Here is a 13,608-nt window from a genome sequence, read left to right as displayed (position 1 = left end):
GGCTCTAATTTTAACTCTATTTAATATAATTTAATGGGAATGTATTTTTATATTATAAATTGTTTTATTGCGGTTCGATCTGTGTACTCAGTTTGATTTTTTTGAAAATGTGGGTTAGGCCGTTTTAGTTCTGAGCGCCTCATTTTAAGCATGGTACGTTGCTCGCGCTAAATTTCAGCCAAGTTAAAATTACCATACAAGTTATCGATAATTTGTATGGAACTCATTTTAGCTCGGCTAAAATTTTTCGATAATTTGTATGGGAGCTAAAATTATTTAGCGCGAGCAGCGTACCAGGCTTTAACAGTAAAAAAACATTACATATCTCACTTCCAAATTAAAAAAAGGTATCATTTTAAAATCGACTTAATTATAGATGAACTGCTTGTAAGCCACTTCTTAGTTTAGAAGTGAGAGTATGTTTGTTTTATTACTTACTGATTTTTTTTAATTTAAATCGAGTTTGTCTAATTTCGGCTCCATTACTAAGGGCTATTGATTTTCGAAAAGAGTTCAGAGTTGTATCTACCATTTTTTTAAGCCCCTAATTCAGAAATTAAGTTCTCGTGGCAGTGTTGAACTTAGACACGAAAAAATTGCAAATAGAAATGGCACCAAGATTTTCTCATATATAAGATACACCGTGTCGATTGGATACATTTTGCTTGTATTCATATAATAAATATGCGGTGCTTGATTCGATGCTTTTCAAAAATTATAGAATCACTACTGAGTAGAGTAGTCACTTGAAAATAAGAACCTATTAAAAATGTATTGAAGAGATTTATTTTATATATTTTTTTCTTTATTGAATGCTTTTAAAAAACTTATAAATATCTGCTTTCATTTCTGGAGCCCTGAAAATATTTAAAGGTTAAAGTAATGTAACATTATATATATCACTTCCTAAAAACACTCACCGATCCCCAGTAAATGCTTTAACTATTGCCAAACCCATAGGGCTTAAACTTTCTGGTCTAAATATGTACGTATGAACAAGATAACCTGCCGAAAGACATGTGTAAATTCGATGAAAAGGGATCTTTTTCAATAGTTCTATATATTTGAGATTTTTTTGAAAACTATGTCGATGAAAAATCTTCCAACTTATTTCGATACAAATTGTAATAGCATAGCATAATATTGTGAGCTTGGGCATGATGAAGTATGAAATTCCTCCTAAGAATGCTGCTGTTATATGTTTTGATTGTGCATTAAATTTTTGTGTACTATTAAGACGATTAAGCAAACATGATGTTATCTAATTAAAAAAAAAAATAATTTATCTTGTTAAATTTTGAATTATTAGAAACAACTTACTGTATATATGCAACTATAGGAAGCTAGGAAAAATGTCGTTGGAAAATTTAGTTTGATGATTTTCTTTCCAAGATTGTTTAAAAAGCTTTTACTTTTTGTGAAACTTAAAACAATCGTCTTAAATAAATCAATTGCAATTCCAATTAAAATATTTCTTGCTAGATCTTTTAAACAAAACCTGGAACATGAACCATCGTGTGAACATTTATCACTTTCACTGTTTGTTGGTCTTGGAATATTTTTAACAATCCACAAAGCTTTTATTCCACAAGTTTGAGCTGCGTGCAGTATAAATGAACTGCATGTCATGAATACTAAGCCTTGTATCAATTTCGACTTGCAAAGTGTCCTGGGGATAATGTTTTTACCGTTTCGTAAAGCTGCTTCGAATGTCTATAAAGAATTAAAAAAAAAGTTATTTTTTTTCATTCAAATTACGATATAAAAAATGCATTTATGAACAACAATTTTAGTTTTCATTCAAAAACTTAAACCTTTCGGGACCAAATTCAGGTGATGAAGTTACAGAGTTTTTTCTAATTAAAATTTTAAGAAGAATTAAATCACAAACAAAAATTCTGAGATTCTAGGTATTTTTGAACTTTGATGAACATAGGTATCTAAATTTTCGTCTCGAAAGGGCTAAAGTGGAGGGGTCAATGAAGAGCGACTAGAGTCAACTCATTTCTCGGCAGCCCGACTCAGCTCTACTCTAACTCGTTATACTTCGGATTCCCAACTCACCAAAACATATGCGAACCTATAGCCTGGTACGCAGATCGAGCTAAATTTTAGCCGAAATAAAATTCCCATACAAGTTATCGATAATTTGTATGGGATCCATATTAGCTCAGCTAAAATTTTTCGATAATTTGTATGGGAGCTTAAATTTAGCGCGAGCTGCGTACCAGGCTTATACATAAACTCGCACAGAGCTGTGTAGTCTTTGACTAAATTCATTAGGAGTGTTTTCGTGAAAACTATCTCACTTTTTTCAAGAAAATACTTTTATTATTTAGTTTTTTTTTCATTATTTTCTACTAATTTTAAATTGGTGATTTTGAATCTACTCTCACTCAAAATTTTAAAACTTGATTGCTAAAAATAATTCCATCTGAAATTCATTTCGCCATTTTTCACACAACTTTAAATTGATTTCATACTGATAAGTATTAAGGCTGTCACACCAACAACGACCGACAACGAAAAAACGCAACCGAAAGCGTTTTCGTATGAAAAAATTCCAAACCGAAACGTGAGCGTTCAGGTGTGGAATATTAAGTATTTTATTTATTAAATGATTTTTCATTACAAGTGCAGTAGATGAGTTAAATAAATTAAAAAATTCTATTAAATATTAAATATGTTGACCCTTAGTGTAGATATACTGTATATACCTGCATTTTTGTATTGTAGAAACAGGGCCTTACCAATAATGAATCGTCGGGTTTAATTTTACCGTCGCGTTAAATTGGGTGTATACTAATAATCAAAATAAACACGCGTTTAACTAATTGTGCTTCTATTACCAAATCTATTACATTTGTTGTCAAAATGACATAATTGAAGTGACATTTTTTGCACGTAATGTAATAATGAAAAAAAATATAACTACAAAATACCTACATACCTTCATATATTTTTATTTTGGTTGTAAAAGTTAAAAAATGGAGCCCAAGCAAGGAGGCCAAAAGTGCATAAAAAAAATGTTCATCTATCGTGAAGTACGACGATAGACTGACTCAATACAATGGTGTAGTTGTGGCTGTAGCTTGTAGTACTGCCAAAATTTTACTGAGGGAAACAACAACAAAAGTTGGCAGCAGCTGCTGAGTTGAGAATTATTCAACTTGCGCTAAAAGCTACAGCTACAGCTACACCATTGTATTCAGGGGGTTAGTTTTCTTTTTCAGCCTTTTCTGAAAGTAATGAATATTATTAATAAAAAGGATAAATATTTATAAACAAATAAATTTTTCCATTTACTTATTTAATAAATTGCCGCCAATATTATTAATTTTTCTCAACAGCTTGTTGACTTGACAAATGTTTTTTTTTGTTTGCTGACAAATGACAGTACAAACCGTGCGTTTACATTTAACCGCGCGTTTATAGTTCAGTTTCCCAACTATAAAATTAACGTGGCGTTAACCCTTAACCTGACTATTAAATTGGTTATTGGTATTGAGAAATATTTAACGCTCAGTTAAATATTTAACTGAGCTTTAAATTTGATTATTGGTAAGGCCCACAGTGTTTAGGAAAAAACCATTTGATCGTCAACCACGAGGTCCACGAGGATATGGTTGGCACCCAGGCAACAAGGAGTTCCAGAAACCTATGTGCAGATATAATTATGGACATGTACGATGGCTACTAAGTAAGATGGATTCATCGAAGTATTTGAAATCAGAGGTGTACACTAGGATAGCGTCTTCAGTCCTTTGCTGTTAATTAGAGTTTTTGAAGTATGAGAGTAAATTAACGGCATCTGAGGTGAAGATGCTTGTATGACAGCATGAGTAACAAAGCTTGACCGAATAAGAAATACGAATATGAAAGTAAAAATATCATCCTAAAAAAAAACACGGCCGACTAAGTTAGTGTTACCATTTTCAAAAAGGTGGCATTTAAAACCTCCAACAAGATCTTAAAACATAAATTATTACAAAAATTACAAAAAAGTACACATACACCACAGTGAACTTTGTCTATGTATGATTCAAACTATATTTTTTGGGATTTAATCAGAGATGGCAAAAATTGGATTTTTTTTTGATTTCCTACATTTGTTACGTCTACTACATAAATGAGGTAGTTAACGTAGTTTAATGTAGTTAACGTAATTAAATGTAGCAGGCGTAGCGCTAGACGTCAAAATGTAGTTTGAAATGCCAATTTTACCACCAAATTGTCAAAGTCTTATTCAAATCGAAATACATAGCTGTGATAGTGTAAATTTGAATAGAATATTTGAAACCAGATGGACTTGGGGTGGTTTCTTTGAAAAGGTTTTACTTTACGAAACCAAATTCTCACGAAAACACAGCTATTTATTTTTTAATATTTTTGAAATATAACGTTTTTTATGTAGTTATTGCACGTAGCAAATGTAGGTAGTACATGAAACAAATCAAGCGAGTAGTTTATTCGATTAACTACGCGTAGTTAACCGAGTAGATTACCTGACGTAATCTACTCTGCCATCTCTGGATTTAATTCATGGCATATATATTTTTTAAAACTCACCACTTGAAACATCGATGCAGCAAAAAGCCGAGCAACTCTTGCAGATGTAAAACACACAACCCAAGTAGGAAGTATCATTGGAATGAACATAAAACTACCTTTCGTGAATTTTCCACTTAATGCCCTGAAATACGAACATTAAACAAAATTACTGTTACATTCACTTGATTAAAATTTACATATAAATTCTTATTTAAAAATAGACACTCCACCTCACTCCACATTGTGCAATAGGAACCGACTGTGAAATTAGAAATCCCGTCACTAGTAGCTCAATGTAATAATTTAGTGCATTACGAAAATGCTTTTTCCGTAGGTTCCTTCCTTTGATTATAAGTGGAACCTTAATAAAAAAAAAAATAAATCAAATTATATATGTATATATTTATTGATGGGTATATTATATTGTTTCACTCACAGTAACAATTGGAAGAAAATACTTTATACATTTGGTAATAAGATACACACTATGTCCAAATTGAAACTCGACACAAGTTCTTCCAGGATGAAAAACCTCATAGCACTTGGCATCTCTTAGACCTTGATCAAGTAGTTTACTTAACGAAACCATTTCAATATTGTTTTTTTTTTTTTTTTTTTTAAACTTCCGTACCTAGTGATAGTTCAACTTGGACTAGTTTTTTCTTTTTATTATTTTTCTTACATAGTTCGGTTCTATTTGAATAAATTAGTTGTTACGTTTGTTGTTTAATATTATTTAAATAATTTTAAAAATGCAGCACAAAATAGTTTTCAAACACAAAGACTTTTTAAGAATTTTGATTTAAAGATTAGTTGTTTTTCTTTTTATTATTATCTCAGAAGAAAGAATAGAAGTTTGGTATCATTATTTTTAAGTGTAATTGTAGTTTAAACTGCGTTAAAACACAGACTAAATTAACCTGGTAACTACCAAACTTTACAAACTGTAATTATTTTTTAATTCTAAGGCAACAATATTGGATTCTTAAAAACATAGATAATAACCATTTTTAAAATATGAAGTTTGATGAAGTGTTAAATGAAATTGTATAAATAGCTTGTACTTTTCTATGAAAATTAATCGAATTTCCAACGTCTTCGATTTTTATTTTTTGTGAAAAAAATTTCCCGTCACGTACATACAAATCTACCTTATTATTTTCCATATTTTCAGTCTGTTTCGTTTGAATTAATTCCTATAAATTATAGATATTTTTTGAAGAACTTATTCATCTTTCACGAACACAAAAATTTGAATTGCTTTTTTATTTGACCTAGAATTAAAAAAAAAACGTCACGTACAGAAATTGGTGTTTTTCTTATTTTGAGCATTGCTGACTTTTAATGATAAAAAATGGGGAACTTTTTAGCCGGTATGCGCATTTAAAGGTCATCAATGTTCAAAATATGGGACACTAACAAACGTGCAAACTAACCAAAAAATTTCAAAAAGGTTGAAGAGTAAGTGTTACAGAAAATTTGATTTTTAAAAAGAAAAAAAAAAAACGTGGCCAATAAGTCTTGATCGCACCTTTATAAATTTACTTCATGACCTAAGTTCACTATTAAACCCTTTCGTCAGTTTTATAGCGTCACACATAAAATGCCTAGTAATGTGCGTTGCTCGTACCTTAAATTAATCTAAATCAATATTCTTGCCCTTGGGCCTTGCCATTGTTTGAATTAGTAGTGTTTTTGTATGAATTAATGTCAGCCTTTACGTTAATGTTTGTTTTAATTATTATTCTTACTTGCATGCATATTTTTCATTTGTAAAGAAAGAAAGAAATAAAGACAAAATGGGCCAATAGGCTAAAGCTATAAAAAGTAGTCGTGCCGCATTGTATTAGTAAATGATATAATATACAGTAGTAGCATTATTAGCAAAAACATAATTGTCATAAAAACTGCAATATGGTCTTGACATATGTTGCATAAATCTTTAACCTTCTGTTTTAAGTTTTAAACTGGAAATTATAATTTTTAAATTGCATTTCTGTATAGAACACGAATTTTCGAGAGAATTGATTTATTATATACATATCTGTAGTGTTTGGTATAAACATGATAACTGACAAAATGGGTATTTTACACTCAAATATTTATTGAAATATTTTGAAACAGCTCTTGAAAGTATTGAACTAATTTATATTCAACTCTAAACGAATGATCAGTTTTCATGAGTAAACACATGCGATTTTGATCGCGCGATTATTCAGTCTCTCCTCTAAAATTTTGAGTTTGAGAGTTACGAGGTTTCTTTTGAGGCCGACGATGTGTGTTTCTAGCTTCTTCAAGTCTAGCCTACTCACATTGATTGAAAAACTCGCGTTATTTAACGCCCTAAAAACCATATAAGGCCGCAATTCAAAGCTGCCAGACTTTTAAATTCGTTGTTAGAATGCATCATAAGGCTGGTTATACCTCCACTGCCAAAAATTGCTGTGGGCTCTTAGACTATCAGCATACATTGGGCTTTTGATGATTTTTTTTTTGTAGAATTAATAAAAGAACAATATTTCACTCTATATTTTATTAAAGTTTTTAATTATTTAATTAAAAATTTCAAAATCAAAACCAAACATACATACAAATTTAAAAACAAAGTTATTTTTTAATGTTTTCCCTTCTTCTTTTTCTTCTGACCATCAGGCCACGCGAAACCCCGTGATTTAAGAACGTCCTTTAATAAATAAAAAAAAAAAACATAAAATTGTTATTATTATTATTATTTTAACCAAAAATTTTCTTCATAATTAAAACAGATTTTAACCAACCTGAATGTTGTGACACACATAATAAGCATTCTCCATAGTTGCATCATTAAAGATGTCACATTGAAATGATTTGCCTTTAGATGCGGCTTTCTTTTTGCCACCTTTTTTCTTTGGTTCACCATTTCCGTTTGCTTGGCCGGTGGAGTCTTTGCTATTTCGTTTCTTTTTTGGTTTGCCAGCCATTTAATTTTAATTTAAATGATTTTGTTTCCAATAAAACTTCTGTATGAACATACAATATTTTGTAACTTCAGCTTTATTGATTAAACAATCAAATAAATTTCCATAGTTTCAGCTTGTTAAACCATGAATGTTTCGAGTTATTTTAATATGGACTTTTTTTTATCCAGCTGAACAAAGACGTCACTCAATTCTAAATTTTTTATAGTTGATATAAATATTATGGGTTTTGTTAAGCGAAGTCTATATTCATTGTGATAATGAAGAGGTCCAAGTAAGGGGAAGGCGGGAGACTTGAGCCACTTTTTGTTAAATTGTTCATAAAAACTTCCCTATTCATCTCAGCCAAATGTTGTATACATCTTCTTAAAGATATATTTATCTACTTCATGTTTAGCATCTTAAACTTTATGTACACCCAAATGTTTTTTTGCCAAACACCAAATGAGTGGGAACAGATTTTTGGCTTTCATAGTAAGTACATAAGTATAAAAAAGTAAACATAACAAAAAATAACTTAAAAAACATAACAAAAATAAATATAAATAACTTAATTTTTTTTTTGTTTCATTACAAAATTAATCACTAGCCTGTTATTGCCATAAAATAAATAAAAAAGAATGGGAAAATTTGCATGGAACGCTTATGAATGATTTTTTGATGTAATTATTAATTAAGCCTTACATACATACATACATACATATAATATGTTATGTATTGTTTTTGTTTCCATGTTGTAATACAGGGTGTCCCAAAAGTAATGGATCAAACGAAATATGCTGATAGGCCAACTTAAGGGCTCTCAGAATTTGGTAACTTGTTCATCCCAAATCCTAACGGTTTTCGATTTAATGCAGTTTTTGTGAAATTTCGAAAAATGCCGACTATGCATCAGTATTTTGCTTCCTCCGCTCATAATTGATTTTTGTTTTTTACAATTCTTCCACTAAAACGTTGCCTAATAATAGGAAATAATTAATTAATCAAAATATTTTTTATTTCATACGCCATTTTGCTGCAAACTAATTAACAGTTTCGTGTTTTATAAAAACTCAATTTCTTACTTTTATTTCAGAGCAGCATCCCGAAAAAAAATTGTATGGTGTGATATTGGTATATTATTTTAAAAACTTGCCGTGTTATTGCAGTTTTCAAAAATTTATAAAAATTTCCAAAGTTGAAATTAGAACGAAAGATATTACAATTTAAATGCAACAAAACAGGGCTTTTCAGAGAAAAATAACAAAGAAAAATAAACACATTTTCTCGACTGTTGTTTGTTTATTTCTTTTTGAATAAAAGTCTCGACTTTTGTTTGTTATTTTTCCCTGAAAAACCCTGTTTTGTTACATTTAAATTGTAATATCTTTCGTTCTAATTTCTAATTTCAGTTCTTAAAAGAAATATAATTTTTCCTTGAAAGTAAAACTATGAGTTGAACAAAAGGAAATCAAGTTATTTTTAAGACATATAAGGCGTGTTTTTTCTATTACTCAGTAGCTACTCATTTTTGATTTTATTCGCAAATCATTGATTGAGTTTTTTCTAAACTAAAACCCTTTTATTTATTCTTTCTGTAAGTTTTAGAGCAATGTTCAAGAGAAAAAACAAATCTTTAACAAAATGTACTTACGAGTTTCAAGCAGAAATGGGACGAAATATTATAACAAACGACATGGCAATAGTGGCAACAACAACCAAAAAAAGCTTAAATTAACTTAAAGCGCGATAATGGAGTAAATTCCGAGACGAGTAGCTTTATTTTATTTATTTAAATTAATGTCGGTATTTTTCAAATAAAGATGTACCTGTAAGTTTTATTTTAAATTTAACTTTACTTTAATTTAAAAAAAATTTAAATTACATGTACTATAATGGTCCTTTTTGGGACATGCAGTTGCATAGCCGCCATCCGTTTGAAAATACTAGGAGAAAAATTTTCCCTAATTTTTTTAGATTTTTACTTGACTCCCTTCCTCTCCCGGATTCAATGTGAAATTTTCATGTAAAACGTCATTTCCTTTGATATTTCTAGGTAATTTTTAAAAATTTTATATAAGGTTTTCCGGATTGTACCGGGAGACTAGGCAGTTGAAATAAAAATTCGCAAAAATTAGAGATTTTTTTTTTGCTATTTAGAACTATAATTGATGTCACCGTGGAATTTCTGCAAAAAGCAATATAAGGACCACCTTAATATGTACATAATGTTGTGCAGAACCTGAATAAAGAATAGAAAGGTTATTCTTATTATTAATTTATTTTATGTTTTTTTTACTTTACTAAACTATACTTTCTCCTCCAGCAATTTTTTGTTTTAAAAATAAATCAATTCGTGTTCTCCAAAATGGCGTAGGTACCGAAAATCTGGGTTTCTTATACTCTTTCTTATTTCGGATTAGAAAAGTCAGGCTTTTTTTATTTCTATTTCCACGAAAAGTCTAGCTTTCTTCTAATAATTTCAATGAATAAGTATGACCCCAATTTACAAAACATTAAACAAAAATAATTTGAGCATACATTTTTAAACAGCACTGTACATCGCAAATATAAATTTTTACACTATCAAATACAATGCTTGCTAAACATTTAACAACAGAGAACAACATAAAGAAGAACAGTTTTTGTTTTGTTATCTGTCAAAATCATTACTCGCAAGTTTTATCCATTTATATTTTATTTTGATGCAAAAGACTCAAAGTTATATGATAAAAATAATTTTAAATATGTTAAACATTTAAAAACATTTAAAGGATGAAGTTAATATTCTTGTTACTAAATTTGTTGTTTCATTTAAATCTTTCATGTTCTTTTACCGTGTGTAAGTACCAAAAACCCTTTAAACAAATTACAAAGCTTATGAATATGCTCGACCTTGACCCTGATCATGCTAAATCTTTATAAATTCAATTTAAGTATTGCATTAAAAATTTTTACGTAAGAAAAAAATCTTCATTTAATATAAAATCATGTATATCATAATACTTTACAGATACCGTACAAACTTTCTGCAGAGATTACCTAGATTTTTCGATTCAATCTCTTTTAGTTCAAGACTACAATCAATTGGCTCAGTATTATCAAACAACCAAATTTACAATACCCAAATGGACTGGTAAAGAAAATTCAAATAAACCTATCGAATTGAGTTTTCAAGGTCTTAACAATAAATTGATCCAAACTACTTTTAAAGGAACCTACTTAACCACCACCGATTCGATCGAAAGCAAAACAACTAAGGAAGAAGGATCTTTTTGTCGGCGTAGTTTTGACAATGAAAGTGGATATTGTCTTATGGCTTACCAATGTTTACATGTCATTCGGGAATATCGTTTGCATGGAACCAAAATCGATATTTGTACATATCGGAAAAATATTCCAATAATTTGCTGTCCCCTGGCTGCCAAAGATGTTGAGGACCCCAGGTCAAGGAGACTTAGTGCTCTAAGTAGGTTGAGATTCTTTGAGTAGATTTTGGATTCATTTTAATTATTAAACTTGCATTTTTCTATCAATAGAATGTGAAGAGTATCATGAAAAAGCAAAAGGCACAAAATTTGGAATGATTCGAAAATTTTCGGGGAAGTTTTGTGAACAAAGTATTCCAATGATTGTTGGTGGAGAAGCTACTCAATCTGGTGAATACCCTCATATGGTAAGAAAGCTGCCTTAGTTTACTGTCGATCTTAATTAATTTTAAGGGGTTGGGGTCAAAATTTTCGAAAAATAATTGATTTATTAAACTGATATTTTTTTTAGTAGTTTTAAAGTTTGTTAAAATTATTCACATAACCTAATCTTTTTAAATAGGCTGCCCTTGGTTGGTCCCAGTCGGAGGATCAGGATCCCAAATGGGCGTGTGGAGGTTCCTTAATCAGTGAACAATATGTACTTACAGCAGCACATTGTACTGAATCAGGTGGGTAGGTAATAAAACTCTACACAAAAGTCTTTAACAACAATTTTGGTTTAAAATTCACAGAAAGCCACCTGATGTTGTTCGTCTTGGTGCTCACAAACTCAGCAGTCCTAACAGTCAAGCTCAGGATATAAAAATAACTATAATCATATTACATCCAAAGTATAGAGCCTCATTGTACTATCATGATATAGCTCTCATAAAACTAGCTCGTCCTGTAGAGTTTACCGAAAAAATTCAACCAGCTTGCCTTTGGCAACTACCCAGTTTAGATATACCTCGATCATCGGCAGCCGGATGGGGTCGTACTGAATTTATGGGTTCCAAGTCAGAAGATCTACAAAAAGTTGATCTCAATATTATTGATCAGAAGGTTTGCCGTAAGATTTATAACACCGAAAGACGACTTCCCAAGGGGTTAATTGATGGACAATTTTGCGCCGGTTATATGGAAGGTGGTAAAGATACATGTCAGGGTGATTCAGGCGGACCATTACATGCTGAAGTTCCTGAATTTAATTGTGTTAAATTTGTCATTGGTATAACTTCGTTTGGTAAATTCTGTGCTGCCCCTAATGCACCTGGGGTTTATACAAAAATCTATGCATATTTGGATTGGATAGAGAAAATTGTATTCAAATGAATCACTTAAAGTACTTGAATTTGCATAAACTTTTATTCTTTGTATTTATAAATGTGCTTTTGTAATAAATATTAACAAATATTTGTGAGTTGTTTTAACATAAATAGACCAGTGCCAATACGGTTTTGAGAGGGCAATAGTTGAAAGAATTATTAGCAGCATAAGGGTGGTGGAAAAATTTAGGATAAATGGTATATGAAAGGGGAAAAATAAATTGCCCACAAACAAATTGGGGGAAAGGGGGTGGGTGGGCGAAAAAGTGGGGTGGGTGTCAAAAATCGCGTTTTTTGACAATTTCTGTCAAAAGTAGACCTATCGATAAAAGTTAAGTGCAAAAGTTGTAGATAGTAAAAGTGCTAAAACTTTTACCAAAACCATTTTTTTTGTTTAACCTCAAAAATATTTTCTATTTTTATCTTTTACAAAAATCGTTCGATTGTAACAAAATTTGGTTAAAAATTACTTTGCTATGTTTTCTATCAATTTTAAATGTTTTTTGATCAAAAAGTTAATTTTTGGATTTTTGACGAATTTAATATGAAAAAATAGCCTATTTTTCAATCAAAAAAGTTAAAGAAAAAATTTTTGATTTTTGAAAAATTTGGAATGCAGTTATTTAGATTAAAACCTTTTATTTAAAACCTTTATTTAAGATTGTGTGGAAAATCTATACTTTTGTTCTAGAAAATATTAAGAAAAATTGAAAAAAACAAGGTTTTTTAAGACCGATTTTTCCGTAAATGACAGTAAAATTGGCTAGAAATTTTTTTCCATAGGAACCAAATTCTACTTTTCTAATGGCCTTTGACAATCTCAATTGGAATCAAGCATTAGAATAGCTCTAACGTGCAAAGTTTTTGAGATATTAAATTTTGAACTTCCAAAGCACTATTTTTGGGATGTTTTTGCATGGTAATAGGTATCTCAAAAACGTGAGGTGATAGAATTTTTCTTACTTCGGATTCGAGCTCAGCGCACAAAAATCCCGAGAAAAATATATGTACTTTGATTTCTATAAAAAATGCTTTTTGACTAGTGAAATCGAACAGGACATTCGATTTCGGTATTTCGTTGAAATTCAATTAGTCGTTTGGGAAAAATTTAGATTAGGCAGGTACGTTTAATAATGTTTTTTTTTCACTTAAATATAGATCTTGTTTAAAAGCTAGCATATTAATTTTATTTTTTAACAAAATCGTTGGAGTCGTTTACAAGGAAAATTGATCTTTTCCAAAAAAGTGCTGTTATTTTCGCTCCAAAATAAGTAATTCAAAAATCCCTGTGTAGACTCTCCAAAAAACCGTTAACTGCAGTGGCTGTTTTCTAATGACTTGATAACTTTTAGATAAGATATTTTTATGTCGAACTCGAACTACAAATATGTCTACCATCACGGGCATTTTTAGATTGATCGAATTGTTGAACCCGATTTTCGACGACTCAAATATTTTGACGAAAACTACAGCTTCACGTTAAGGTACCAACAATTTTCCCTGAGATTAACTTAGGACGCTAGATTGCAGGAATAGACCAAATAA

General features: G+C 30.2%; 3 protein-coding genes across 7 annotated transcripts; 1 reads left to right on the top strand and 2 right to left on the bottom strand.

The window, feature by feature from the left end:
• Window positions 1–755: 755 nt before the first annotated feature.
• On the bottom strand, window positions 756–5,335 carry LOC129915769 (uncharacterized). The gene is made up of 6 exons (XM_055995442.1): window positions 4,988–5,335; window positions 4,782–4,912; window positions 4,570–4,693; window positions 1,321–1,713; window positions 921–1,261; window positions 756–857 (listed from the first exon to the last, which is right to left on the bottom strand). Exons 1-6 carry the CDS (start codon window positions 5,138–5,140, stop codon window positions 806–808), a joined length of 1,194 nt encoding a protein of 397 aa, XP_055851417.1. The 5' UTR covers window positions 5,141–5,335; the 3' UTR covers window positions 756–805.
• Window positions 5,336–7,069: 1,734 nt separating this feature from the next.
• Window positions 7,070–7,953, bottom strand: LOC129915778 (small lysine-rich protein 1). Its single transcript, XM_055995454.1, has 2 exons — window positions 7,329–7,953; window positions 7,070–7,234 (listed from the first exon to the last, which is right to left on the bottom strand). Exons 1-2 carry the CDS (start codon window positions 7,509–7,511, stop codon window positions 7,166–7,168), a joined length of 252 nt encoding a protein of 83 aa, XP_055851429.1. The 5' UTR covers window positions 7,512–7,953; the 3' UTR covers window positions 7,070–7,165.
• Window positions 7,954–10,112: 2,159 nt separating this feature from the next.
• Window positions 10,113–12,151, top strand: LOC129915768 (serine protease snake-like). 5 transcript variants are annotated; one of them, XM_055995441.1, is made up of 6 exons: window positions 10,114–10,329; window positions 10,558–10,623; window positions 10,702–10,956; window positions 11,027–11,163; window positions 11,319–11,431; window positions 11,491–12,151. In XM_055995441.1, the coding sequence occupies exons 1-6, from the start codon at window positions 10,263–10,265 to the stop codon at window positions 12,068–12,070; spliced, it is 1,218 nt and encodes a 405-aa protein (XP_055851416.1). In that variant the 5' UTR covers window positions 10,114–10,262; the 3' UTR covers window positions 12,071–12,151. The 5 variants fall into 5 exon arrangements, with proteins under 5 accessions (XP_055851413.1, XP_055851411.1, XP_055851416.1 ...); XM_055995440.1 differs by having other exon boundaries at window positions 10,115–10,329; window positions 10,501–10,623; XM_055995438.1 differs by having other exon boundaries at window positions 10,113–10,329; window positions 10,558–10,956.
• Window positions 12,152–13,608: the final 1,457 nt, after the last annotated feature.

This window comes from Episyrphus balteatus, chromosome 3 (assembly GCF_945859705.1).
Source record: "Episyrphus balteatus chromosome 3, idEpiBalt1.1, whole genome shotgun sequence".
Classification (NCBI taxonomy): Eukaryota; Metazoa; Arthropoda; class Insecta; order Diptera; family Syrphidae; genus Episyrphus; species Episyrphus balteatus.
Note: the sequence above shows the minus strand (reverse complement) of the source record. Positions and strands in the feature narration are given on the sequence as shown.